The 26,229-nt window shown below is 32.7% G+C and overlaps 8 protein-coding genes across 8 annotated transcripts; 2 read left to right on the plus strand and 6 right to left on the minus strand.

The window, feature by feature from the left end:
• Nucleotides 1–1,160: 1,160 nt before the first annotated feature.
• Nucleotides 1,161–2,642, plus strand: Tsp_08019 (putative leucine Rich repeat-containing domain protein). The gene is made up of 2 exons (XM_003373373.1): nt 1,161–2,282; nt 2,589–2,642. Exons 1-2 carry the CDS (start codon nt 1,161–1,163, stop codon nt 2,640–2,642), a joined length of 1,176 nt encoding a protein of 391 aa, XP_003373421.1.
• Nucleotides 2,643–4,742: 2,100 nt separating this feature from the next.
• Nucleotides 4,743–6,862, minus strand: Tsp_08020 (hypothetical protein). Its single transcript, XM_003373374.1, has 4 exons — nt 6,790–6,862; nt 5,334–5,422; nt 5,118–5,242; nt 4,743–4,995 (listed from the first exon to the last, which is right to left on the minus strand). The coding sequence occupies exons 1-4, from the start codon at nt 6,860–6,862 to the stop codon at nt 4,743–4,745; spliced, it is 540 nt and encodes a 179-aa protein (XP_003373422.1).
• A 3,459-nt stretch (nt 6,863–10,321) lies between these two features.
• Nucleotides 10,322–12,527, minus strand: Tsp_08021 (putative RhoGAP domain protein). The gene is made up of 8 exons (XM_003373375.1): nt 12,424–12,527; nt 12,087–12,309; nt 11,896–12,005; nt 11,649–11,820; nt 11,412–11,589; nt 11,040–11,345; nt 10,494–10,686; nt 10,322–10,412 (listed from the first exon to the last, which is right to left on the minus strand). Exons 1-8 carry the CDS (start codon nt 12,525–12,527, stop codon nt 10,322–10,324), a joined length of 1,377 nt encoding a protein of 458 aa, XP_003373423.1.
• Nucleotides 12,528–14,721: 2,194 nt separating this feature from the next.
• Nucleotides 14,722–15,417, plus strand: Tsp_08022 (conserved hypothetical protein). The gene has a single exon (XM_003373376.1). It carries the CDS (start codon nt 14,722–14,724, stop codon nt 15,415–15,417), a length of 696 nt encoding a protein of 231 aa, XP_003373424.1.
• Nucleotides 15,418–15,640: 223 nt separating this feature from the next.
• On the minus strand, nt 15,641–17,280 carry Tsp_08023 (GTP-binding ADP-ribosylation factor). The gene is made up of 9 exons (XM_003373377.1): nt 17,093–17,280; nt 16,934–17,042; nt 16,625–16,712; nt 16,491–16,573; nt 16,357–16,438; nt 16,230–16,300; nt 16,074–16,174; nt 15,828–16,016; nt 15,641–15,741 (listed from the first exon to the last, which is right to left on the minus strand). The coding sequence occupies exons 2-8, from the start codon at nt 17,024–17,026 to the stop codon at nt 15,941–15,943; spliced, it is 594 nt and encodes a 197-aa protein (XP_003373425.1). The 5' UTR covers nt 17,027–17,042; nt 17,093–17,280; the 3' UTR covers nt 15,641–15,741; nt 15,828–15,940.
• A 4,135-nt stretch (nt 17,281–21,415) lies between these two features.
• Nucleotides 21,416–22,524, minus strand: Tsp_08024 (hypothetical protein). The gene is made up of 5 exons (XM_003373378.1): nt 22,484–22,524; nt 22,258–22,451; nt 21,976–22,100; nt 21,635–21,794; nt 21,416–21,606 (listed from the first exon to the last, which is right to left on the minus strand). The coding sequence occupies exons 1-5, from the start codon at nt 22,522–22,524 to the stop codon at nt 21,416–21,418; spliced, it is 711 nt and encodes a 236-aa protein (XP_003373426.1).
• Nucleotides 22,525–23,017: 493 nt separating this feature from the next.
• Tsp_08025 (hypothetical protein) lies at nt 23,018–23,394 on the minus strand. Its single transcript, XM_003373379.1, is given in 3 exon segments — nt 23,018–23,176; nt 23,226–23,293; nt 23,313–23,394. 3 exon segments carry the CDS (start codon nt 23,392–23,394, stop codon nt 23,018–23,020), a joined length of 309 nt encoding a protein of 102 aa, XP_003373427.1.
• Nucleotides 23,395–24,567: 1,173 nt separating this feature from the next.
• Nucleotides 24,568–26,206, minus strand: Tsp_08026 (conserved hypothetical protein). The gene is made up of 5 exons (XM_003373380.1): nt 26,166–26,206; nt 25,322–25,343; nt 25,259–25,275; nt 24,847–25,009; nt 24,568–24,633 (listed from the first exon to the last, which is right to left on the minus strand). Exons 1-5 carry the CDS (start codon nt 26,204–26,206, stop codon nt 24,568–24,570), a joined length of 309 nt encoding a protein of 102 aa, XP_003373428.1.
• Between the last annotated feature and the right edge of the window lie 23 nt (nt 26,207–26,229).

Below are 26,229 nucleotides of genomic sequence, written 5' to 3' on the forward strand. Positions count from 1 at the left end.
CAGCACTGAAACGCTTCAGCCTGAAGGTTCTCTTTTCTCTGGCCCTCTCAATCTGTTCCCATCAGGCGCGCCTGCTTGTTCCATCATCGAAGCATCCCTTTCCAAATGCCTTTGCCAATTTATTATTCATTTCATATTTCATCTTCAAGAATATGACAATTTCATTTCATTATTTATTTGTTTACTTATTTATATTTCTGCTTGTATTCCATGGTTGTTGTTCATGTTAATTTTTTATTATTGCACAATTTACTTCATGCAATATTCGTCATATTTTCAAATTGTTTGATTTTCCGAAATTGATTACAATTAATTCTTCTAATTATGTTTTAAGATAACGTTCTGAAATTCTGTCCCAGCACAGCCACTTTTGTACAGCCAGCAAGCAGCACAGTTCAAATTAAAGAAAACTAGGTAACATTGTTTTTTCAAAAAAAAGTATCTGTTGAATTACTAATTTTCCTAATGAAAGCATGTATTTAAATTTCCACAATTACAACCATCATTATGGAGATGAACAAGATTTTAAATTCAAATTCAAAGTCAAGAATATTAAAAACTAGGTAAAGCGAAATAATTTTTCCTTCTCAACTGCGTCGATGCTTTATTCGACGCAAATACACACATCCTGACACAGCTGTTTTGAAAACAACATTCATGCAAGAGTAAGGTTGAAAAAGGAAACTTTATAATTTTTGATGAAAAAAATCTGCCCTATCAATCTGCTTGACATTTCAGCTGGGTAAATTCCACTGTTTGGAATTTTGAAATTTTTATTGCCAAATTTTGCAAACAGGAAGCATTTTCTCCTCAACAATTATTGCTGAAAAAATTTTTTTCACGCATTCATATATTATATATTTTACCACTGAGCTCTCAGTTTAACTCTGTGAAAAAATTCTTTTCTTACATTTAACACTGAATGAAATATTTGATCTGTTGCTATCTTCAATCTTTCACGTGACATGCGTGCACTTGCGAGTTTGAAATGATTCAATAATAGAAGGGTCAATGCGCGTTTTCGCTTGATCATTTTACTCTGTTTATTTTTCAATTCTAATATTTCTCCCTGATAAGCATAATTACAAAGCATAATATGCATTAGCATTCTAAATTACACAATAATTTCTTTTCTTATTATCATATTTCAGCATACCGATATGGTTGCAAGAAGATTACTGTTGTTGATCTTGATGGTGCAATATTTTGTTGTCGGTGATCATTTTGATTGTAACAAAGAACCTTACTTCTGCTTATGCAGTGACAGCATTGTTAATTGTACAAATCGAGATTTCACAAGAACCGATATCTTTGCGCAATTACAAACTACTTACAGAACGTTGAACACTTTAATAGTGACTGGTAACAACTTTCGAGTACTGAATAATTATTTGTTTGGATCGAAAGTGGAAAATCCATCCCTGGATCATCTAGACTTATCCAACAATAGTATTGCTTTGATAGAGCCAGAAGCATTTCATGGAATTAGCAAATTGGAAACATTGCTGTTGAACGACAATCGCATTGTTGCGGATGGTCGTCACATACAAGAGAGAAGCTTCTTGGGAAATTTGAATAATTTGCGCATTTTACAATTGAACAACCTATTCGTTCCCAGTTCAACTAGTGATAACCGTGTGCGCTGGCTCAGATCACAATTGAACAACACAGCTATGGAATTTATTGAATATTTGCATTTGGAAAGTAATAATTTGCAATTTTTACCAGCCGACTTTTTCTGCATCTTCCCAAATTTACAATTTTTATATTTGGCTAGAAATTCTCTGACACATTTTTTGCCAAATTATCAATGTATAAAAAATTTGAGAGAATTGGATTTGTCAGCAAACGCAATTGTAAGACTTGGATCTCCCTTCACGCGCTTGATCGACAGCTTAGTTCGTCTTGAAATGCTTCTACTCGCCTCAAATCCATGGCAGTGCACATGCGATTTGTCCCATTTTATCGGTTGGTTAAAACGGAATGATAAATTAATAGTGAAAAAGAATATTACCTGTGCGACAGCATTTCCAGAAAAATTCGTCGGACATTCTTTACAAGACATATCGGAAAAACAGCTCGACTGTTCACCGGATGGCAACGAACACGTCTATGGAGTTTACATTGTTTGTGGTCTTACAGTAGTTGGCCTTTTTCTTCTTTTGATGTGCATTCTGTCGGCGAATAAGTTTTTTGTCTTCAAGAGGGTTTACAACGGCTCTACATACAGAATGAATGATTATCAACCGTTACAAAAAGAACCATCCGTTGAGCCGGTTATGGTATAAAAAGTCACTCAGGAAACATTCTTCAGAATTAATTATTTACCTATTTAACACAATCTACTATTTTTATTGCCAAACTTGTACTGTGATACACTTATTGATATTTGTTTTGGCAAGGACGTCACATTTGTCACTTCATAACTCAATTGTAGACATTTTCCGTATACTTAACATTTTCATTTCATTTTAAATATTTAACTATAATAATTGTGTTCATATCTTTTCATAATTGCATTTTCGTTTGATGTACATTAAAATGCACTTATTATTTTTGTTGTTATCATTTATTAAACAATCTTTCAGTACATATATCACAAAAATGAAACAAGATTGCTCTTCTTCAACACAGAAAAGTAGAATGGTTGTATCAACAACATCCAGATCATTTTTATTCATTAAATACTTGTACAAAACGTTTTTTTACAAAATAAAATACTATATCAAATGTTACAGTATGAAACAAAAGATAATTACAGTATAATTAAATCAGGTTCTAATTTTTATCGCTTCTGTCTCCAGTCAACTGGTATTATTCGTCTTCATCAAATTTAATAAATCAATTGTTATTTTTTGAATAGGTATCTAAAATGCTGAATAATGATAACTGTCAATCTTGACTCAAATATTATAAATTATTCTATTCACTTTAGCATTATCACTCAAATTTCAATAAACTAACACAATGCATTTTCTATTTTAACTTAAAATCAGATAAATTTTACTAAAGTTGAATTTATAATTTATGAGGAAAAATATATTTGAATATTTTATTCCAGTTTTACTACACTATGTTGCCAAATAATGTCAGTCATTTAATTCTTTAAAAAAAAGTTTAAAAATTTTGCCACACCATAACTAATGCCGACTGCTGTAGGAAATAAGAAGCTATAAACGTGAAAGGCGTGCAAAGAAAAGAAAGTCGTTAAGCATTGAACTAGCTGTGCTATCCAAGCTTTATACAACATTATCATTATTATCATCTATTGATTAGGCCTAGGAATTATAAATGCAAGAAACACACCCGAGGCAAGTACCCGAGTATTTTTACATTCTATATCAAATATTATCTATTTTCAATCTTAATTTTAATTCAGAATGCAGTTTGAAGAAATAAAGGACATAATACAAATAAAAGTAATGAGGAAAAGAACTTTAAAACCGCTAGTGCATTTTGCAGTTTCTTAATGTAATTAAGATATTTTTTCAGCATAATAATTCGATATTGTGTGCAAACGTTGCGTTATAAACTATTTGCTTTTCTTGATGCACAATTGTGCAATTTATAATACATATTCCAAGTAGAAAATGATTTCAAATTCAGTGTCATCATGAATAACTGTAACTAAAATTGTTTATTTGATTTTAGTTTATTTTAAAATTTATCAACGTTTATTTTACTACTGATCTTATTACGTTGATGGGAATCAATTGCCATGGTAACATGATCACACTGGCATTAAATAACACTTATAATCACAAATGGGTTATTTCATTTATATTTTAAAATTACATTTCAAATAGCCAAAGCGGTGATTTTGCTTAGAATATTATTTCCGCGTCATTAAGCAAGCAAACATGTCCACTATTAACTTATTTCTAGCATTTAAAAAAGATCATGTAATTTTAAGTAAAAATTCAATAATATTTACATCTGTAAAAAAGTCATCTGTAAACAGCTGTTTAAAATGTGAATTTACAATAAAAGTTTAAATGCCTCAAATACTCACAAAGGGATGCTTGAAAGAATTTTCTAAAAACTTTTTCCATAAATAATTCTTACTATTCATATTTTTTGTCTAAAATGAAATACACTTGAGGTATGAAGCATTTATTAGCCTTAAAACGAAACAGAATAATTTGGTTTTCAGACGAATCGTTCATCGGACGACAACTTTAAAAACTCAAAAAATAATATACATTGTATACCTGACCAAAACTGATGCAAGCTGTTGCTCGCAAGCGCCGTGATAATTGGAAAATGAACCAGTAACAAACAAGACGACCGAATGTAGCGCACAATAACAACAATAATTGAATAAAGTTAAAAATCTCGGCTAGCAGATGCCCTGATGATCATCGTGTCAAATGCAACGAAGCTGCAACCAACATGCAGACATACGATGCAGTCCAGTCATGGATAGAGCTGTATGAAAATGGACACCGTAGAAAACCGAAACAATCGTCTCGACAAAACTTATTGGAATCTGAATTCCATTTCCATTGCCATTGCCATGACATTATCTGTGAAGCCAGCCCAGCAGCATTTCATTATTTATCTATAAAATAAACAGTCATCAGTTAGCAAACATTGCATAAATTCAAAATTCCAAAGAAAAATGTCTGCATCTAGTGCAATGATATGATAAAAAAGAATTTTAACCAAATGCTTACATAGAAAGTAGAAGTGAGCGCTGCACAAAAAAAGAAAACTTATAGAAATTACAGAAACAACAAAATTCACATCGGCAGTTTGAGATCGGCAGGTAAGTTTGCGCTTGTGCAACAGTCAGCAGCATTCGAGCAGGTAAATATGCTTGAAGCAGAAGACTGACGAACATGATGAGTTCTGAAACTTCGTCTCCTGGCCAGGTCGGATCGATTTCGAGAATTTCGACGTGCCAATAAAGCTTTATTCATCGCAGCATCAATAGAACGAGAACAAAATCCTCCATTTATTTTTTCACCAGTAGTAATTATTGGAGACAAAAACCTATTTCAACGTTTATAATATTCAAAATAGGAACAATCAGATATTCAATTATAAAAAACATCATAAAAGTATTCAAAATCATACAACAAAACTTTACGTAAATAGGAGAAAAAAATCCTTACCATTCTGATCTTGTTTGCATGCGCAAAGTTTGACGTTCATGAACCCACTCCAAATAGCTCGGAGATTTCGCCACGGCTGCTAACTGATTCAGCTCTTTGAGTTCATCCAAGGAAACAGCATTACACTAAAGTGAAAAGGCGAAACAAAATTTTTAACCAAACATACAATTCGACAGTTGATTAAGAATAATTTTGAATTAATTTAATATAAGTTACCGCTAAATTTAAAGAACGAAGGCAATCGTAATCATGGGACGATTCCACAGAATGGCTGGTTGTCGCTACATCAGGTTGACTGTACGCACCTGAAAAATCATGGTTTAAGCAATGAATGATTTTTCAAAAACCAAAATTGACAATATTCCTTGCTTGCCCACAATGTCAAGATTATGTGTTTGCTCATTGAACACTAACAATTACATTTAAATGCTTCGTAATCAAAAAGTCGGAAGTTAGCTCAGATCAAGTTCGTGTAGTTGCGTGCAGCAATTTGGAAAAGGACAAAGTAGATATTATTTCAAATCAACTTCAGTAATAGAATTTGTAAGACAACGTAAACTAACGATTAAATAATTTCCAATCTAATTTTTAAAACTTATCACGTGAATCAATCATCATTGATAATCAGATAATATAAAATGAAAAATAATTTCCCAAAATATTCATCTCATCACAAAGAAACATTTGCATATTTGAAATGTTCACAAATAAAAAAGCTTTGAGTTGCCAATAATAGACATGTTTTTTACTCATTTCAACTATACTTAATTTCTCATCGGATGATTCTTAAAATTACCTCTTCAGTCTGTACGTGTATTGCAAATTAAGTGCATATGCATCAATCAATAGAAAAGCTAAAACGACTTTAAACGACAAAATATGAAGCTTATTATGCAATAATTTATCTTGTCATGTTTCAAATTGTCGATTGCTAATTATGGAGAATATTAGAAATTCAAAGTAGCGAATTCAAGTAAAAAAAATTGTTCATTTGTGCTTGTTCATTGAGCTAAGTTTCCAAATCAATTATTGTCCACACATGCTTTAATTTATGCGTACTATGTGGTGTGTTCAAGTGTAGACAGGGTAGGGTTAATTTAGCGGATGCGGCGTATGTGTAATATTTTCAATAAGTTGAACAAAGAATACGAGTAATAAGCACTGGCAGAACGATTATCATAATTCACTCTGGCAAAATGTGAATTGAATATTGATCCGTTGAACATTCACCGTGTCGACCGAAGCGTGCGATTGAGCGAGGATGTTTATGAGCAAAGTCGTCCCTTCAGCCGATTCAAAAACTGTCCTGCCAACATATTCAACTAATCAACCACTCCACAACAGATGATAAGTGGACAAAGCCCTTCAATTTACAGTTGAAGTCACTTTGAAATCTTCATGTCAAATAAAAGTTGAATATAACCAACTGAACAACATAACAAATACGCACAATCCCCGAACAAGCTTATTTCCAGGTAACGGATGAAGATAATGAAAAGCTGACCAATATCGATCTCCATTTATTTCTGCTCTGCCTAGATGCTGCCGATGCTTTGCGGGCACTTCAATTATTAACAGCTGCCCCAAAATAATCAAAATGTGACGTTCAGTGGAGGATTTCTTCCAGCCAGCAACTTCCAGCTAACAAGCGCTTTGTCAAATCATGATTCACTTTCAGCTCTAAACGGCGGATATATTGACTTTTCACGAAGGCAACTTCCAATTTGATCACACATGATCTCCATGGCCAGAGGTCAGCTTTCCTGAAGCTTCCCATGGGAAGCTAGCAGATGATAGCATCCTTGCTTTCGATGTAATTGGAAACTAACCAAAAAATATTAATTAACCAAGCAGTTCAATTTTCCTTTTTCAAATTACAAAAATATAAATAAACAAACATTCCTCTAATACAAAAAGGAACTTTATTAAAAGTGCATGCTTTAATAAAAAGGGGCAAAAGCTGCCATTGGAATTCAACTGAAAATTATTCAAGAATTAAAATATGAACAACAACTATTATTACAATTAACACAGACTAAACTATAAATTGAATTAAATCAAAATTTTATCATAGAAGTCATAATTTTTTTACATTACACTTTCACTGAATAATTATTTTAAAATTGTACATGTAAAATGTAAAAAAACTGTGTAAAAAAGCAATCATACGTAAGAATTAAAATTCCGATATCCAAAATTTAGCCTCCCAATGAGTGAAAAAGCATTTATGCCAATTGCTAGTCTATGAAAAAGCAGGCATCAATTAGGTGAAGAAAAAGGAAAAGACCAAATCAACAATGAATTGGAAATAAATGCTTTACGGAAGCTAAACAATCAGATTCGTTAAAGCTGCCTTTGGAGCTGCTTTATTCAGAATCACATCAACTTGCTTTTCCTTTTCAAATATCAAAAATTGACATGCAATTTTTGAGTGTTCATAAATGTAAAATAAAATTTGTCAAAGTTGAATAGAAGTTGACTATAAATAATATGCTGAAACAAACAAAATGGAAAAATTGAAATTCAACTAAATTCTATCCGCTTTGGAAGTGAGATTCAATTACAAATTGATGATATTGAAATGTTTTTCACAAATTTCATCTGCAAACAAACGGACTAACTAATAAAATGCGGTGCTTGGATTTTTATTCAACAATGGAAGAAAATAGTGCTTTACAAACGTGTTCTGAATTCAAATTTGCCATATATTATTAGCTGAACAACTTGAAGTTTAAAATTTTACAAACAAGCTAAACTCAGTTATTCAAACTAGCATAGTGCAAATAATGAGCAGTATGCTGATTGAAATGTCAAATCAGTTCGATCTGATCAGTTGAAAACGTTTTTGCTCAGTAATGATGTATAGGGGGAAAAAGAGAAATAATTACTTCTTTTCTATTGCACATTAATGAGCATTCATTAAAGTGAATTTTATTCAGAGCAGCAAGAATATTTTTTAAAGTTTATATATAAAAATCAAAGAAATTCAAAGCACGTTTCAAGTTGGCGGGATCTGAGTTAGTTGCTAATAACGTCACAACAGGAAAAATGATAAAAATTGCTTTTCAAAAAAGAAAACAAACAACACGATTAAGAAGAAGAAGAAGAAGCAAAAGTCAGTTGAAAATTTACTTCAGCTTCAAAAATGAAATCAGTCATTTTTGTAAATCGAATCAACAAGAAAAAATTTTAATACTGCAAAAGTGAATTGATTTAACCTCCCGAGAAGGACAATTCTGAAAATAGCTCGTCAACTCAAGGGCTTTGCACAGTTGATCACCCGAAGCTGAGACCGTTTGAAGCAGAAAATTGACGTTAAACGCTACCATGTCAAAACAATCTCATGAAAGCTAATATTAGAAGATAGAGGTATTTTGGAAAATTTGACATCCTACAAAAGGTTCAGTTGTGCAAAATTTTATACATAATTTTATTTGTACATGTATACAGTTATATATGTATATATATATATATATATATATATATATATATATATATATGCAAAACATTAAATCTTTCCTAAATCATCATGCTGCTTTGAAATAAAAAATGCTTTCTGTTTACATGAAACGTTAGGCAAGCTGATAATTTAAAATCAATAACGAAGCAAACAGTTATGCCAGAAATGACCATTCCAATCTATACGCCATTCTCGAACGGCAAACTCAACAATGTGATGATCAAGTGCTCTCCGTATTATTTATAATAACATCTTCCATATAAGATAAACTGCTCAAACTTTTCAGTAATTAATATAGTTAAAAGTTTTCAAAAACCTTCTTATGTTTTAAATGAAAAATTTGAATTGCACAAAAAAATTCAATTATCAATTACTATAAAATACAACAGAGCTAAAAAACTTATATTCATCACAATAATGCCTCTTATCAATATTCTCAATCCATACTCAGGAATAAAAAACAAAAAATTGGAAATAACTTCAACGAAACATGCTAAAAAAAAGCAATGACATTTTGTCAGTCAGACGAACGAATAAAATTTCAACACTTGCAATTAACCTTCATTTCAAATAATATATGCAAACGTACGTTTTATATACAATAATTTAACCGTTCATTGTTAAATGTGAAAGTAAAATTTTCGTGCTTCAATAACAAAATTATCCAAAAAATTGAAAAACAACTGAATAATGCTTTTTCACTCTCACATCAAAAAAATAAAAAATTCATATTTTACACAAGGATCAATTTCGATCAAAATAAAGCCAACAACATGCCCATTGCTCTTGTAAAACGTTCATCAATCAAGCTTAGCTTCTCAATTAAAAAAAGGACAACACTCAAATCTCAAGCTAAGCATCTAGCATTCGGCTTTAAACAAAAAAAACTCAACTCCTTCAATTCAACAAGCAGAGCACTTTTTCGACATGTGCCAATATAACGTATTCATTGCAGAACATAAACACGAGCTACGAATACAAAAAGAACTATTTAGCAATGGAAATTGCGTGTAATCTATTTACTTCTTAAATTGCTTTATAAAATAATAGAAGGGAAATATCAACATTAATGTACACGATATAGTGGGAAATTAACGCAATTAAGAAATACGTCGACGGATTTCCTGCTAACGCGTCATGTTTGTTTATATAGATATATAAATATATATATTTGCTTGTTTGAGAAGCCTCGCGTTGATCAGCTAGAAAATCGCTTTAGAGCTCGAGAAAAAATAATCAAATAGAATTTTTTTAATTGGCTTCTTCATGGCTAAGATCGACTGCAAAGCGACTATTTTCTCTTGCTTTTACTACATCCACGATCGATTTGAACGTTCCTGTCATTAAAAGCAAAAAAAAAACTGAGAACTTTTCTCGATTCTTGAAAAAGAATTGAAAAATTATTTGAAAATCGACCCAACATGGCAGGCAAATGACAAGTCAAGGATTCGCTATAGTTACGTGCAACGACGTTGTTGGCTTATTCAATTTCTTCCATTAATTTTCTCAATTAGAAATAAAAAATTTTTTGAAGAAACCAATATGAAAATTCTGGAAACTTTTCTGCGGCTAAAATAAACACCTACATATATATATCATTTCAAAATCTGAAAACATCCATTTTGCATGTACTTCATGTGATAAATATAATTGATAAGAAAATTTGAATCCAATCGCCCACTTTATGATTAATTAATCGTAAAGAAATAAACTTCACTCATAATTGTTTGTTTTGCAAAAAAATTTAGAAATGAATCTCAATTAATGCATCCACCCCTGTTGTATTAACAAAGTGAGTCATGTACAAAAATGGAATTTTCATGAAAACATATTTGCTGACAAATAACAACGAAGCATTATTTTATAATTGTAGTAATTGTAAAACAGCACTCCGTTGTTAAACAAACCAAACTAACCGACATCTACAAACGAAAACAAAGCATGCATTGTGAGAAAATGTGTTGATGAAATGGGGAAAATATGAAGCAGCAAAAGCCTGCTGCCAAATTTTTCCCATCAAATTTGCATTCAAAAATTTGATTTTGCGGACGGATATATTGCACAGAATACTGAAGTGGGTAAAAATCATGGCAACAGCAGAGAATGCAACTGAAACAGTAAAAAACTGTACCTGTGTTCATGTAACATATATAAATAAATACGACAAAATGCTTACTCAAATATGAAACATGCAAATGAATAGAAATAAGGTGAATATAGTGAATTTTGAAAAAGTTTACACAAAAACACATTCCACTATGCAGTAAATAGTATATAAAACTGGAAAGAGAAAAAAAACACTCTTAAGCAACTGTTGAGTTTCAATGGTGGGCAGAAAATAAAAGTGAACAAAAATTCACTGAGATACTACTACGCATGCGTCATGCAATGAAAGTTGAAAAATAAACAAATATTATAATTGTACATGTGATACTTGTTTATGTGTGCATGTTAGAACTCACAACTGATGGAATTCCACAATTTAGTGTCGTCTTCACCCGTTTGACAATGTTTTGCACGCTCTGGTGGTAATCGCAAATTATTTAAAGACCCGCTGAGTTCACCAAAGCAGCCGAGATAAAATTTTGCCGGACTGGAACGTGACCGGCACAAGCCCACACCCAACGCTGGTGAATCATGAAGAAAAAATGCCGCAGGCTTACGATCAACACCGCTAGAGCGAATGACCATCACAACAGGCGCAAAATCGGTCGGCGTGGTTCCTTTTGTCGATTCTACTGCATCCGCAGTATTCGACTCGACCAAATCTAAAATTTATCAAAGTGATACAAAAAAGTTATTGACATAATTAAATTTAATTATCTTCCACCCACTTGATGGATAATGAAATGAAAAATGCCAGTTCGCTTCGACACGCAATGTTCGACCAGTAATACGCGCGTAGAATTCATAATTTTCACGAGGAAATAAATTCGAGAAACCAAAATGTTCTACAACAAAAGTGACCACTCGTGAAGCCATCCGAAATCGAATCACATCCTCTACCCGTGCCTAAAAATTTTTAACACTGCACATCATTCAATCCAATTATCTATTTCTTATTAAAATACCCGCTGGCCATCGTGAATGCAAGTATGAAATAATGATGGTGCGACAGATAAGCCGATCACTTCTGGATTCATGCGGGTACCTGAACTATCGGCTGCATCTGTAATCAGTCGGAAAGTGCCAAAAAGTAGAACCAATAAATGTTGACATGGAACACTCAGTGATGAAAGTACTCTGAATAAAACAGACAAACTTTTCTTTTCAAATCATAATCACATCATAACTTTAATCAAAATAAATCAATTCAACCTGCAAACAGCTTCACGTCTTTTATGTGTATCTTGAATTTCCAAACTTTCAAATAAACGCTCTTCGTTCTCTACACCAAATATACCACCACTGAGTTTACTGAGAAATTTCTAAAATATCAAATTATAAGAACTACACACACACACACACACACACACACACGCAGACGCATATTTATATGTATAATATACTTTAATAACCGATGCAGCAGTATAGACAGAAAAGTTATCAATGTTTACAAGACGCCCATGTTGCATGATATGGATAAGCTTGCGAACGTGTGCTTGGTTTCCCGGAGCTCGCCATATATCCTTTTTAAGAGGTCCAAGTTTATTAACACGCAATAACAATACAAGTAGTGTAGCGGGTATGTCATGTGCAAATGCTTCGGAGGCCGGAACGCCAAATTTGACTCTAAAACAACACCCATTGAATATGAACAATGGACAATTAATTTATTCCCTAGGCCACCAAATTAAAACCTTTTCTGCAAAAGTACGAGAAGAAATATAACAATAAAATACACACTTTTCAATCCTTCGAATGAACGGAGCCCGGCCTTCATCCGACGTAAAGCACTGCACCATAACTGGAGAGGAACCGGACGCCGACGCACCATTGACCGCGAGCATGCAAAAGTAGGCGTTCAGTGGTCGAGCGTGCTTCTATTGTATACGATTATATAAAATGACAGATGGCCTGTCTGACTGACTACTGCTCAACAACACGGAAGCACTAAGTCTAAGGCGACACTCTCCAAAATAGGCTACACACTAATAACCGCAACGAATAAAGGCGCGAACGGCAATCCCGTTAGCGGAATCGTTGTTTACGCCTGTTTACCTACAGTAAGATAACAAAATTAGGTTATACTAACTCATGAGAATACTGTAGCACTTGATCGGTCTATTAACCGTGACCACACGACGTAGCGATAATTATCCTAGCTGTCGTTCAGTGGGTCTTTATGGTGAATGCACATCCAAGGACTGAAGAAGAACATATTCAATTTTACTTCCGTATCGAAAGAATTATTATGCAATTTAAATTTCTTTCGTCTTTAGTTCCATTTTCTCATTGTTTAGTTGGAAGTGAAATCACTAGACGTTATTTTGTCATGCTTTTACTTTTTTAGGAAAGTAATAGTGAAATTAAGTTATAATGAAATAATTAATTATTTAACGAACTGAAATAACAATAACAAGGCGTATTATTCTATTTGATAGCGTGAAGGTTAAGCTCTTCCATCTTAGTTATATTCAGAAATATTATTATCTTGTAAAAAGAATAGTATTTCAACACGTTTTTGAAAGGCAATTGATTCAACGTATTTAAATAAAGCGTATTTCTTCCAGATATGCAAAGGCAATTCAGCAAATTGTGCCATACTAATGCAAGTATTTAGCAGTTATATCATAAAAATTCTATTACAAAAGAAAATTACGAAAATTGCTACACTGCTTTATGTTTATCTACTTCATTATATGGATATAAATGTTATTTATAATAACTGCTAAAGATCATATTGCACCAGCTTAATTATTCAATTAACAATACCATATGTGCATGTAATATCGATGCGCATCGAAATTTTTTTCGTCTAAATTAACATTCAATTTCATTTATCAGTGCATACATTACTTTATTAACAACATCTACTTCAATAAGCATGTGTTTCATAATATAAAAATGAATTTGATTTAATAACTAAAATTGCCTTACTTCTCATGCATCGCTTTAGTCCCACGACAAGCTGTGCTAAAAATGTATTTGAGCAAACAAAGTAATTTGAAAATGCTTCAAGATTATTAGAGATTTCGATGAAATTCAATTTGAATGGATTTGATTTCCACATTTTAAAATTTATAATTTACAGATAATTTATAATAATATATTTTAAACTTCGTGTGTCATGATTATTATAAAACTATACTGTAATGAATATAGTATGCACTTATTAGCTTCGAGAAAGTTGATGGGCAAGCTTGAATCAATGGACATTAGTTTTTTGTTCTTAACATAGCGATATTGCTCACTGATTTAGAATAGGTTTTTTATTTAGCAGCAGTAAGTATTATAATGATTGCAGTTTTGCAAACTTCTTAAAAATCTTAATCGATTCCATCGCAGGATAAATAATTTAATTTTGTAATTTCTACTTATTTTGATGCATTAATTATAGTGCAGCTGAATTTACACTGAACGAGGTATTTAAAAGAGTTGTAACATTTTATTTTTATTGCGTTCTTAAAGTATAAATTAACTGTTGCAAAAATTTGCACATTACTAAGACGAGTTTTTGACTACATAGTTTTATTTCTGTAAACACTCAGCTTGTTTTCATAAATGAAAGCAGTAACTTGTTCAGCTTCGTCAGCAGTGCTATTTGTATCGTAAATTGAATGACATTTTTGGGTTGTGTAGTAAATTGTATATTCACTTTGGTCATCTTATGTGAACGTTGCGTGAATACTTCATTAGCAGCACTGTTTTTTTGTCATTCATTGTATGTGAATGTACTAAAAGGTTATAGATACTTGTTTACATTACACATTGCAGTTTCTGGTGTGCCATTTATTAATATTGGCATATACGTAAATTATTAATTTATAATATTTTTAAATTATAGCTTTTTATTGGAATTCATGGATTATTTAATCATTACCTAGGATGCTAATTAATTGAAATTTCGTTTTTCAGCTTTTATTACAGTAAAAATTTAGTATTTAAATGATGATCAAGTTTTATTTTATCAGTTTATGTACTTAATTATGTTATTTGCGTATTCTGTTTTTAAAGCAGTGTTACTTAATTTTTCTTAGATACATGGCGAAAACGGTGGAAAAAATTCTTCAGTTATTTAAATGGCGAAATGTTACGTGTCTGAACGGTGGAGAAAAGAACAACAAAGGCGAATGCAGATGTCAAAAATATTATACCGGACCAGAATGTCAGTATATACAGTGTCTTTATGGTGGAACAGTAATTTCACCGGAAAACAAATCCTGCCTGTGCCCTGATGAATATCATTACCGCGGAAGGCATTGTGAAACTATCTTATGTGAAAATGGTGGAAAGGATAATGGTCAAGGTGGATGCGATTGCTTACCAGATTGGTATAACGGCCAATTCTGTCAGTATTACAGTAGTCCATGGATAATTTTATTCAGCTGTTTGGGTTTGTTTATCACTGTAATAGCGTTTGTATGTATCGCATGTCGGTTGCAAAATTGGTTTTGCAGTTTGTCGGATATAACAACATTCAGCGATTGCTGTCGAAATCAGTCATGTCATAGTCAGTCACATCCATTATCTGTTTATTCAGCTCAATCAGTGCCAACAGCTTATGAAAGACGGCCATTGTACTCAAATAAGAGGTTCACTTTCGACAGGGAAGAAAATGCTATTCCACTGCCTTCTACAAGTTCCGACACTTATATTCCAGTAATGCCTGAATATCCAGAAACTCCACCACCATCGTATGAAGCAGCAGTTCGAAATGAAACTTTGCAAGCATCTTAAAGCAAAAAAAAACATCCTGAAACATTAGTTGTATTTCTTTTACCTTTTAGTTGTTTACTTATGTCCATGCCGTGGCCGTGAAAACAGCTCATGAAACAAAAAATGTGATTCGAATTCTTGAATAAATATTGATTCACTGTTAATCACTGTGCAATTGATGTAGCATTGAAGCAAAAATTTAATGTGCTTTTTCGTAAAACATTGATGCTTGCTTCATATAAGCAAATACACTGTGCATTGCAAATCGAAATGTGCGTTCCGCAGAAGTTTCGTTTCACAATACATTCAATGGATGTATTGGGCTTTGGATTACAGAAGCAGAAACTAAAAAATGAAAGTAATTTCAATTTCTATAGTGAAAAAGTTGTAAAATTAAAGTTTTTTGTTTCAAAAGAGAGACAATATTATACACTTTATTTGTCAGCATATTGACAGTTGCTTTAAACAACCAACTGAACATTTTGAAGCAGATATTATCCAGTATGTTGCATTAAAAAATTGAAATGCAACTTAACTTGAAGCTTCAAGAAGGTGGTCGATAATCTGAATTTTTCTTTATTGCTTTCACTAACCACGAAATACTTGCTAAAACGTTGTTTCTAAATACAAAAAATAATCTGCTTCAATTAAGGAGAAAATTTCGTATTTAAAATTACCCATGCAACGCAGAAACAGGAAAAAGTGAGCAATCGCGTGTTCCTAATTTTTTAATTATCTCACGAAGTGCCATTTTCACGTCAGATACCGACATGCATTCCTAAACCAGTTGTGGATAATAATATGAATAAATAATAAAACGCTAAAATATATACCTTAATGTCTTGCTTGTTGCACACAATAACAACTGGAACACCATTTAATGTTTTATTTTTCAAAGCTTTTTCTTAATAATTTAAAAATGAATGTACATTATGGTTGATGCTTTTTTAATTTCCATACCAAATGCGTCTAGTGATTCTTCTATGCGACTCTGGTCTGAAGAATCAATAATATAAATAACTCCATGTGCTTCTGCAAAATACTATAAAAAACATTAAAAAAGAGAATATGAAATTGCATCATATTGAACTTACCTTATCCCAAAGTGACTGCAACTCTTTCTGCCCTCCCAAGTCCCAAAAATTCAACTCCACACCATCAAAAACAACCTTTCCAACTATAAAATACAGAGTACTAACAAAAGAATAGTTTTACAAATGTAAATCACTATTTAAGCCAACAGTAGTAGTAATTGCTTCAGGCTTCATAGCTTTGTACTGCTTATTCAATTTCGCTTTCGCTGATTCAAGAAAAGTCTGAAAGAAAGACATTTTATCTCTGAAATAAATCAATTATAAAAGACAAAACTGATGTTCTGCTTATAAATAAGTTTAACAAAAGCTATTAATACAAAAATCATATAAAGAAACGTAACATCTAAGCACTCTGCTGTAAAAACATCAGTTAGCGCAATTCTGAAAATTTAATAACACTAAAATAGATACTAAAAACAAAGTTATTACAAAAAAGTGCTTACAGTTTTACCAGCATTATCCAATCCCATAATCAAAATAAAGTATTGATCTTTGTGGAATATGTAATTGTAAATCTCAGTCAGAAGAGCAAGCATATCTTGAAATTTTCAACTAAAACATAGATCATGTAGTTTAAAAAATGTTTCACGTATAAACCTCACTTTCATTGCAAGATATGTGCTTAGCATCAAACGACAAACGTATAGATAAAGATTTTCTGTTACATTAAAAAAAAGCATTCTAAATACGAAATGCACATCAAGCAGCTAGTACGTCATGCCTACACCGCCAAAACATGTTGAAGGTCAACTTTCTCAGGTGATTCTTCTTACTATTAGTTTCTATGAGAAATGCAAGGTTTAAAAATTGATGTGCTAAATGCAAATAATGTTGTTTATATATTTCCGCGTCTTTCAATTAAATTTCATGTAAAAATTGTTATTGTTGTGAATAAATTATTATTATTATTATTATTACCATTACTTAAAATACTATTAAGAACGGTAGGTAAGAATGTATTACTGTAGAATGACAGTACGGTATTAATTTTTGGTGCTGTAATAATTAAGGATAGCAATATTGAAAACTGCATGAAATGAATAATTTTAAATACATTGCTTTCTGAATTCAATATAATTAAGGGAGTTGACAACTATTATGTTTTATGCAAAATCTTTGAACAGTATTGGTGGTTAATTTGATGCAATTCAATTTAGTTTTATGAAATTATAATTTGTAAATTACACATACGAATAATAATGTAACGATGATAATTTTCATAATTTTGCGCTCAATGCATTTACAATTGAAACATCGAGACATGTTACATTTTACTTTTTCTGTACCACTATTTTGAATGAGTTTTTACTACTACTTGAAAACGTTATCACTTGGCACTTTTTTATGATTTTGATAATAGAAAAGTTTTTATGTTTCACTTGAAACAGCATTTTACTGAAAGAATGCAACAAAAACAACTTCAGTTTTTCTGCTGAGCAACGAAATTGTAAAACTTGTACAAATGGAAAATCAGTTAATACTGCTGAGAAGGCAAAATCTGTCAATTTTTGTTTTCTGCTTATGAAACATAACGCAACTACAGTTGAGCATAAAATACTATGCAAAATAGCAGAAAAACAAGCCGTTAAAATGCATTTGTCAAAAAGTGAAATGAAAAAATCACTGATAAAGACCTGACGTCATAGCGTATCGTTTTAGCATGACAATCAGATATAAAAAGTAAATGTTCGATACAAACAAATTTATCAGTTTGGCTTTATCTACTTCTTATTCGTTTTTTTTCTGAAATGTTTTCAAGTTTGAAACAATAAATAACACGTAAATTTTTATACATGCTTCTGGAAAGATGCCGCGAGAAGCACAAGCTTTGACGTGCAAGTTGTAAAATGCAGTTTGATGCTTGAAAAAGAATAAAAACTTGCTCTCATCGAAACATTAAATTGAAATTAATTTTACTGCCGCTGTTCTACATCGGTTTTAATAATATTTTTGAAGATCAAAAACAAAAATACATATTAAACTATTGTAAATGATCTTTTATAAATATGCTTAATGGATTTTACTTCAATTATTTTAATAATTCATTCACACAAAAAATGATATTACAAATTGAACTCATCAAAGTTGAAAAAAAATAATTTTTTGGCAAGAATAATTAAGTGAAAAATATCCTGCCGAGTAATCAATAAAGGACAAAAGCCAAAATGGAATGGGTTGTAGTTTTACATGAACTACATTCCATTTAATAATAAAAATAAAAATATTATTATTATTATTATACCAACGCTTCTCTGCAAATGAAATTAATGATTTTCTTGAAAACAAGAAAAGATAAATCAAAGTAGCAATGTGACATTTGAGACAAAAAAGGAGGAAGAGGAAGAAGTAGAAGAAGAGGTAATCAAATGTGCATTGTGATAGAATGAAAAAAATATAATAGAATAAAAATTATAAAAAAAAGTCATATTTAAAGAGAAAAGTAGAAGATTTTTACTTGTAAACAGAAACTAGCTGACCTATTTGCCGGCAGTTTTCAAAAGCCATTTTTTTATGGCAACAGTTAAATTTGTAACGGCCAATAGATCTCACGTAATGGCCAACATGATGGTCATGCGTCCTGAATTTATGACGTCTTCAATTTGTTATTCAACCCACTCCACCAATCAACGCTCTTAAAGCACCAATAAAGATGGCGTGCTAGTCATCTGTATAGCAATTTATTTCTGTTTACCAGCGCTGTGAACAAGTAATAGCCGGGTTTCCTTGAGCCGTGCTGCGTCTCAATCTCCTTCACTTCTGCAAAATGCTGCTTTTCAATTCCATTCCATTCCACCCATGTATTATTTTGCATAATTAACAACAGACAAAACTGCTTCCGTATCCGAATATATTGTTTATATTCGACACAAAGAGAATCCAATGTTCACGTTCAGTTACCCTGTAGCACCGAGCTGTGTGTCTGCATTTTGGTACACACTGTCGGTTACAGGTTAAATGAATTTGAAGCAACACATCTTCACCTTTTCAACTGATGTCTCATGTTGATTTTATCGCTTACAGTCCATAACATTGCATATCAATAAATTCAAATAAACGGTCGTTGAAAATTTATTACAACATGCCATTTTTTTAGGAATGGTCAAAGTTGGAATAAATTTTCGCTACGTTGTCTTATTGGTCGTCTATTGCAGTATCTTATTGGATGATCATGCCGTTGTCTTTTTGGTTTTTCTTGTCTAATTGTTGATTGGAACAAAATTTTCCATTTTGATTAGTTGCATTATTTTTTATTTCATTGGTCCAAATATTTCCTTTTACTATTTTCACAACTTTAGTAGTGAAATTTTTATATATTCCATTAAATCTATATTTATCACACTTTGTTTTTTTCACATATTATTTATTGAGAATTTTATACTTTGTAATGAAAAGTATTTCTTCTATTATTTTATATTTTATTGTACCACAGTGAAGTTATGTTAAATGTGATAGTAATAGGTGAGCAAACACAACAAAAAATAAGTAAAACATTGATTTTTTCATTATTAAACAGCAACAACAGTAAAAAAACAGCCAACAACAATGACAACACACATCAGTAAACAAGATTAGTAACGTGAAAACGACGAGAAATGAGAAAAACAGAACAATGCAATATAATACAAAACCACCACTCAGAAGGCCGCATTAAATCGGCCCAGGCGTTATGTACATTAATGCTGCAAGGAATTAGCTAGCTCGAAGCGGCTAGCTTATTCTTCAGTGTCATCCAAATAATCATATCTGTTGACTTTTGTCAAATAAATAACTTCAATAATGATAAACTTCATTGAATTCTGCGTGCACTTTTTCATTTGCTACTGCTTCTGTTATTAGCTGATTTTCAAGTATAATTTATATGTGCGCATTTCGGTCACGAATAAACGATATTACTTTTTTGAATGGCACAACATTTGAAAGACAGTTGAAAGCAGATTGGCATATAAGTAATGTTATGTTTGAATGGCTGCTTGTTTATTACTTTTCTGCTGGCCAATTTTATTACACAGACAATAAGAACAGTTGAACAAGCTAGCAAAAGAACAAATCTTATGATAGCATTACACATGTGGAAGTGATCAAGTTATGCGTGATCGCTGGCACATCACAAATTCTGCATTAGCAATTTTTGGACCGTACTGCTGCAGTGCAACAGCCGCAAGCAGTAATTGCTAAACGCATATACATTTTCGCAGCCTTTCTGGGTAAGTTGTCGGAAAATTGAGGATTTGTCTGAAAAATCAGCAATGTGGTGCCAACAGTTTTAATTTATTCATAAATGGTGTCCATGCTAAAGTGTGAAAATGTCATGCCTCGTCTTTCCACTTGGCACCGTCCATTTCTTTCTTTCTTCGTTGGAATCATCCAAAAGTTTTGATACAATTTTATCAAAAGCAGCTATTTCCATTTGTAAATGTTGAAACAAACTGTTGCATTTTAATTGTTCACAGTAACAGCTAGCTTTGTTGTGTGCTTCAGTAAACATTTTTTACAGCAGACTTTGACGAATGCTAACAAGCAATTCAGTTTCCATTACTTTTTATCATTTGTGTATAATAAATAAATGCAACTTTTTAACTTGTCACATTTTGAACTGTTTCAATGATAACAAAAAATTCAACATTTGTAATTCTTAGCAGCGCTTGGGATTGAGCTGTGTTCTGTTGCTTCTTGTTAGAACAGCGTTTCTGCATTTTCAAATGAAATCCCGGCACAGTTCTCTCATAAGATATATCACTGCAATTATTTATTCAACAAAAGTCAAGTGATATGATTATACACATGTCATTCAAGAATAGGCTAGCCGCTTCGAGCCAACCAGTTTGAACAAGCAAAAAATTCAATTAAAAACCGTGAGAGCATCTTAACATTTGAAATTTGAAGCAACGCCCGTGTAGAACAAATCTTTTTTTCTGTTCTGCTGGTTATTCTCGCAACGGCTGAGACTTCTGAGTTGCGTCTTGTAAAAGTGGCGTGGACCAATAATCGTGGGAGCGGCTTAAAATTTGACTACTGAAGCGATTCTTGATTTGACACTTTGAATCTTTTTCTGTTCTGTTCGTTATTTGGGCAACGGTGGTTTCTGCCAGCTTGTTGCTAAATGCTGACGAGTTCTCTCACAAGCCAAAAAAGTCAATTCAGACTGTGGGAGCGGCTTGAAATTTGAGCATTGAAGCGATTCTTGATTTGTCGATTTGAATCATTTTCCATTTTGTTCGCAAATGCCGCTTTGCCTGACTTTTCTGTCTTGCATCCTGCACCGAATGCTTGAGGTGGTGTATCTCGTTTATGAAGGTGTACAAACTGAAACATAATAGAAAGAAGAAAAATTATTGGAGATGTTCAAAAGTAGGTGCTGAAAGTATAGCGTGTGTCCCATATTATTAACAATTAATTTATTGGGGTATGGGTATGGTAATTTGGGATATGAAAAATTCGTTGACCGAACAACAATGATTGAGATATTATGGCTTGTATTACTTACCCTTCTGAGTTTTTTTGCATTGACGCCCATCCTGTGAATGGCAGTCCCGTCTAAAGTGGCCCACTTGCGTGCACGTCCAACACGTGCTGCGTTGCCGATGGCGTCGATTTCTCCTGCTAGCAGCGCTTTTACTTTCATCGCTAGCTTGACTATGTCGTCCCTTGGCTGTTTGTGAAGTTTTTCGCACTGTCATCCAAGGATTCTTTCCTGGAGATGGCGGAGCCGTGATGGCTGACGAGCCTGCGTTAGAGGCGGTGACTTCACTTATCATGAACTCCTCACGTGCTGCAATTTGAATCGCCTTCTTGAAGCTATCTGGCATGTTTCGTAATATTGTATACGTAATCATGACCAGATGGATTCTGCTTCGAAGCAGAAATACGTCGAATATAGCCGGCTTACTCTTTGACACTTTCGTTTTCCCGCTGTCGCCGGTTAATAAATTCTTTCTCCAAATCAGATCATGATATTCTGTTCTTCACTCTCAAATTGATAAAACCATAACAACTTTGCTTTTCGAGCAAATTCAGTAGCAAACTGGACATTCATCTTTCTTCAAATCGGACGTTGACAAAGCACAATTCAAACAGTATCCCTTTCCTTCTTCCCGGGTACTTCGCACGGTCGTCGGAACACGGCCCGGTATAACAAAGACCATGCTGTTACTCTTCATGGCATCAGTCGCCTAGATTTTCTTTCTCCGGCAACAAATTCAACAATAGTCTTGTTATAACCTGCCTTCCACCATCTGACGCGCTTGCGTTAGAAGCCGTGAATTGATTTATCACGACCTCCTAGCGTGCTGCAATTTGAATCACCTTCTTGAAGCTATCTGGCATGTTTCGTAATATTGTATACGTAATCATGACCAGATGGATTCTGCTTCGAAGCAGAAATTCGTCGAATATGGCGGGCTTACTCTTCGACACTCTCGTTTCCCGCTGTCGCCGGTTAATAAATTCTTTCTCCAAATCAGAACATGATATTCTGTTCTTCACTCTCAAATTGATAAAACCATAACAACTTTGCTTTTCGAGCAAATTCAGTAGCAAACTGGACATTCATCTTTCTTCAAATCGGACGTCGACAAAGCACAATTCAAACAGTATTCCTTTCCTTCTTCCCGGGTACTTCGCACGGTCGTCGGAACACGGCCCGGTATAACAAAGACCATGTTGTTACTCTTCATGGCATCAGTCGCCTAGATTTTCTTTCTCCGGCAACAAATTCAACAATGGTCTTATTATAACCTGCCTTCCACCATCTGACGCGTTTGCGTTAGAGGCCGTGAATTGCTGTGACGTGAATAAATCACGTGCTGCAATTTGAATTCACACCAAAAACACTAAACAGTGTCGACTTCAACATATCACAGTCGTCGGTCTCTTCCACTTCCATCGCCGATGAGACGTCCCCCATGGTTTCGACCACGGGTTACCGCAACATAGCAGCTCTACGATTTTCAGGAACGTTTGTCGCTCAAAAGTACCTTTCCATGCGGATGAAGCGACGTTCGACATCAGAAGACCGCGTATGCGCTTCCTTCCGCATTATCCAACGTGGATTCTCGGAAATTCTGCCGCAATCACTAATCGTAGCGTTGTCCATTGCTTTGTCCATTATACACGACAAGAGTATTATATTTCAGCAAATCAGAATATATATATATATACAATGTCCACTGACGCCACTCGCACGCTTTATTCACCACACCACAGTCGCACAAACACTACTTCCTTCTTCCTTCTACTGTACCCTACAAAAACACATTTGACGTTCAGGCACCATCTCATTTATTGTTATTATTAAATAATGAAAAATAAAAATCACTATTTTACTTGTTATTTTGTTGTTTTTTGCTGAGTGATTACTATAAAATTAAACGTAATACCTTTCCATGCGGATGAAGCGACGTTCGACATCAGAAGACCGCGTAAGCGCATCCGTCCGCACTATCCAACGTGGATTCTCGGAAATTCTGCCGCAATCGCTAGTTGTAGCGCTGTCCATTGCTTTGTCCATTATACACGAAAAGAGTATCATATTTAACAGCAAATCAGAATATATATATATACAATGTCCACTGACGCCACTCGCACACTTTATTCACCACACCACACTCGCATAAAAACTACTTCCTTCTTCCTTCTACTGTACCCTACAAAAACACATTTGACGTTCAGGCGCCATCTCATTTGTTGTCATTACTAAATAATGAAAAATAAAATCACCATTTTACTTATTTTGTTGTTTTTTGCTGGGTGATTGCTATAAAATTTAAGATAAATTCACTGCGGCACAATGAAATACAGATTAATAAAAGAAATTGTTTTTGAAAATACTTATCAAAAAGTATAAAATTTACAAGAGATACTATGTTAAAAAATAGTATTTATATGAATGATAGAACTTTATAAAGTGTAATATTCATAATAAAATATTAAAAATTCTACTACTAAATTTACGAAAATCGTAATGGAAATATTTGAATCAATAAAACAAAAAATATTTCAGCTAATCAAAATATAAAAATTTTGAGTCAATGAACAATTAGACAAAAAAAACCAATCTGACTATGGCATAAACGCCCATTTAGATAATGCTTTCAACGACCAGTGAGAAAACGCGGAGAAAATGTGTCCCAGAATTAGGGAAAATCTTAAAATTTAAAAGAGCAGAATTAATGATTTGTAGCAAATAAGTTATGACTGATGAAAGTGTCAGTTTTAGCCTAGCCATGGGCTACATACATCCTGCAAACAAATTTGCAATTTCAAAGAATCATATTTCATATACATGTATAAAAAGATGCAATGCAATCCGTTACCCCTATCATAAATTTCGTTGTTATTCGACTATAGAAAAATATACGTATACACATACGCCACTGTGCTTTGCACCAGACAAAAAATTTGTTGCAGTAATTGATTCTGATTTGTGTACTGCTGCAACAGGCGTTGAAAATATGCACAAAACGCGCTCGGCAGATAACACGCAAAGCACACCGTGGTCAAGTGACAAACTTGCAGCACATCTGTTTCACGCTAAGTCATAACACTACATAAATCATAAAACAAAGTAATTAACTACATTTAAACTAAAAATATGACATTACAGATGCTAAAATAAAGCTGAAGAAAAAACTAGGAACTTAATCTGAAAAGCAATTCATACGCATAAATGAATAATAATTATACATAACATCAGTGAATTTCAAAATTCCAAACAATGACATAATATGACAAAATAAATTAATAACATTTGAAAAAATTGTTTTACTTACCCATGTACATTGTTTAGCTAAAATGTATTAAGATAAATATAAAATCGCTGATTCTTGATATACTGTGGGGAATTTGATCGTCAGGCTTAAAATAAAAACTTATCTATACAATAATGCAAAAATTGGAGTATAGTATGTTTTTTATGTCATTACTTTTTCATTTTGATAAACTTTATGTAGAAACACAAAATACTGTATTAAATTCAACACTATTTAGCAAAATACAAAGCTGAGCATCTTTATGAACAAGCCGTAAATTCATTAAATGGATAAAGGTAGCCAAAGTATACCATTTTGCAAAAATATCCAGGCAGCTTATTGAAATATTCAATGAAAATATAGTGAAAATGTTCAACAGACTGCGATAAGGAATACTTTTCACAAGTCATGACAGAAACTGTTGGCAGAGAAATTGGAAATTTTTCAGTTTTCAAAATGGAAATGACAAAATCTTCATTCTCTATTCAAACAACGCCTCCTGGCTATTTTACGAAATCCTTTATAGAATTATCTTTTAATTAATAAGAATCCATTATGCTTAATGATTCACATAAATGCTAACAAAATATTTTTTTAAAAGTTAGCTTTCATTAACAAGAATCGTATAATTTGAATCAAATGAAATAATAATAATAATACGTATAAATTTGAGCACAGAATTTTTCATCTTCCAAACCTAAAATAAGTACAATTGAAAAATTGTATTTCAAAATTGAAATTAAGAAACTTCAAATTTTGCAAGCTCTACAAATGTAATGAAATCAAGCTGCACTTATCAAAAAGAAGAAAGAGTTTTATTAATATGACTGCTCATAAAGGGAACCAGAAAATGAACTTTCACAGTTGTTTATCGAAAAAATCATCAATCTTTAAGTTTAACAATAAACAGCCTTTGATAACATTTTACAGTTGTGCATTGTGATTCACATGAAAAAAGCCGTAAAACATTTTCACGTATTTTCAATACAACG

Source organism: Trichinella spiralis (genome assembly GCF_000181795.1).
Source record: "Trichinella spiralis strain ISS 195 chromosome Unknown Scfld6, whole genome shotgun sequence".
In the NCBI taxonomy this organism is placed as follows: domain Eukaryota; kingdom Metazoa; phylum Nematoda; class Enoplea; order Trichinellida; family Trichinellidae; genus Trichinella; species Trichinella spiralis.

Coding starts and splice junctions, on each gene's coding strand:
- Tsp_08022 (XM_003373376.1), top strand. CDS start 14,722: ATGGCGAAAACGGTGGAAAAAATTCTTCAGTTATTTAAATGGCGAAAT.
- Tsp_08025 (XM_003373379.1), bottom strand. CDS start 23,394: ATGGGGGACGTCTCATCGGCGATGGAAGTGGAAGAGACCGACGACTGT. Junction 23,177..23,225: donor CGTCAGATGGTGGAAGGCAG/GTTATAATAAGA, acceptor AAGAAAATCTAG/GCGACTGATGCCATGAAGAG.
- Tsp_08019 (XM_003373373.1), top strand. CDS start 1,161: ATGGTTGCAAGAAGATTACTGTTGTTGATCTTGATGGTGCAATATTTT. Junction 2,283..2,588: donor CATCCGTTGAGCCGGTTATG/GTATAAAAAGTC, acceptor ACAATCTTTCAG/TACATATATCACAAAAATGA.
- Tsp_08021 (XM_003373375.1), bottom strand. CDS start 12,527: ATGCTCGCGGTCAATGGTGCGTCGGCGTCCGGTTCCTCTCCAGTTATG. Junction 11,821..11,895: donor AGACGTGAAGCTGTTTGCAG/GTTGAATTGATT, acceptor TGTTTTATTCAG/AGTACTTTCATCACTGAGTG. Junction 11,590..11,648: donor GCATTCACGATGGCCAGCGG/GTATTTTAATAA, acceptor AAAAATTTTTAG/GCACGGGTAGAGGATGTGAT.
- Tsp_08026 (XM_003373380.1), bottom strand. CDS start 26,206: ATGTTTTACGGCTTTTTTCATGTGAATCACAATGCACAACT. Junction 25,344..26,165: donor GTGAATCACAATGCACAACT/GTAAAATGTTAT, acceptor TTTTATTTTAAG/CCTGACGATCAAATTCCCCA. Junction 24,634..24,846: donor ACAGTGGCGTATGTGTATAC/GTATATTTTTCT, acceptor TTAAATTTTAAG/ATTTTCCCTAATTCTGGGAC.
- Tsp_08024 (XM_003373378.1), bottom strand. CDS start 22,524: ATGAATGTCCAGTTTGCTACTGAATTTGCTCGAAAAGCAAA. Junction 22,101..22,257: donor GGCGATTCAAATTGCAGCAC/GTGAGGAGTTCA, acceptor TGAAAGTAAAAG/CGCTGCTAGCAGGAGAAATC. Junction 21,607..21,634: donor AATTTCAAGCCGCTCCCACA/GTCTGAATTGAC, acceptor TTGGCTTGTGAG/AGAACTCGTCAGCATTTAGC.
- Tsp_08023 (XM_003373377.1), bottom strand. CDS start 17,026: ATGCTTGCTCTTCTGACTGAGATTTACAATTACATATTCCACAAAGAT. Junction 16,301..16,356: donor AGAATCACTAGACGCATTTG/GTATGGAAATTA, acceptor TAAATTATTAAG/AAAAAGCTTTGAAAAATAAA. Junction 16,017..16,073: donor CCTGTTTCTGCGTTGCATGG/GTAATTTTAAAT, acceptor TTTTGTATTTAG/AAACAACGTTTTAGCAAGTA.
- Tsp_08020 (XM_003373374.1), bottom strand. CDS start 6,862: ATGGAGATCATGTGTGATCAAATTGGAAGTTGCCTTCGTGAAAAGTCA. Junction 5,423..6,789: donor TCCGCCGTTTAGAGCTGAAA/GTGAATCATGAT, acceptor ATGATTTTTCAG/GTGCGTACAGTCAACCTGAT. Junction 5,243..5,333: donor TTCGTTCTTTAAATTTAGCG/GTAACTTATATT, acceptor TTTTCACTTTAG/TGTAATGCTGTTTCCTTGGA.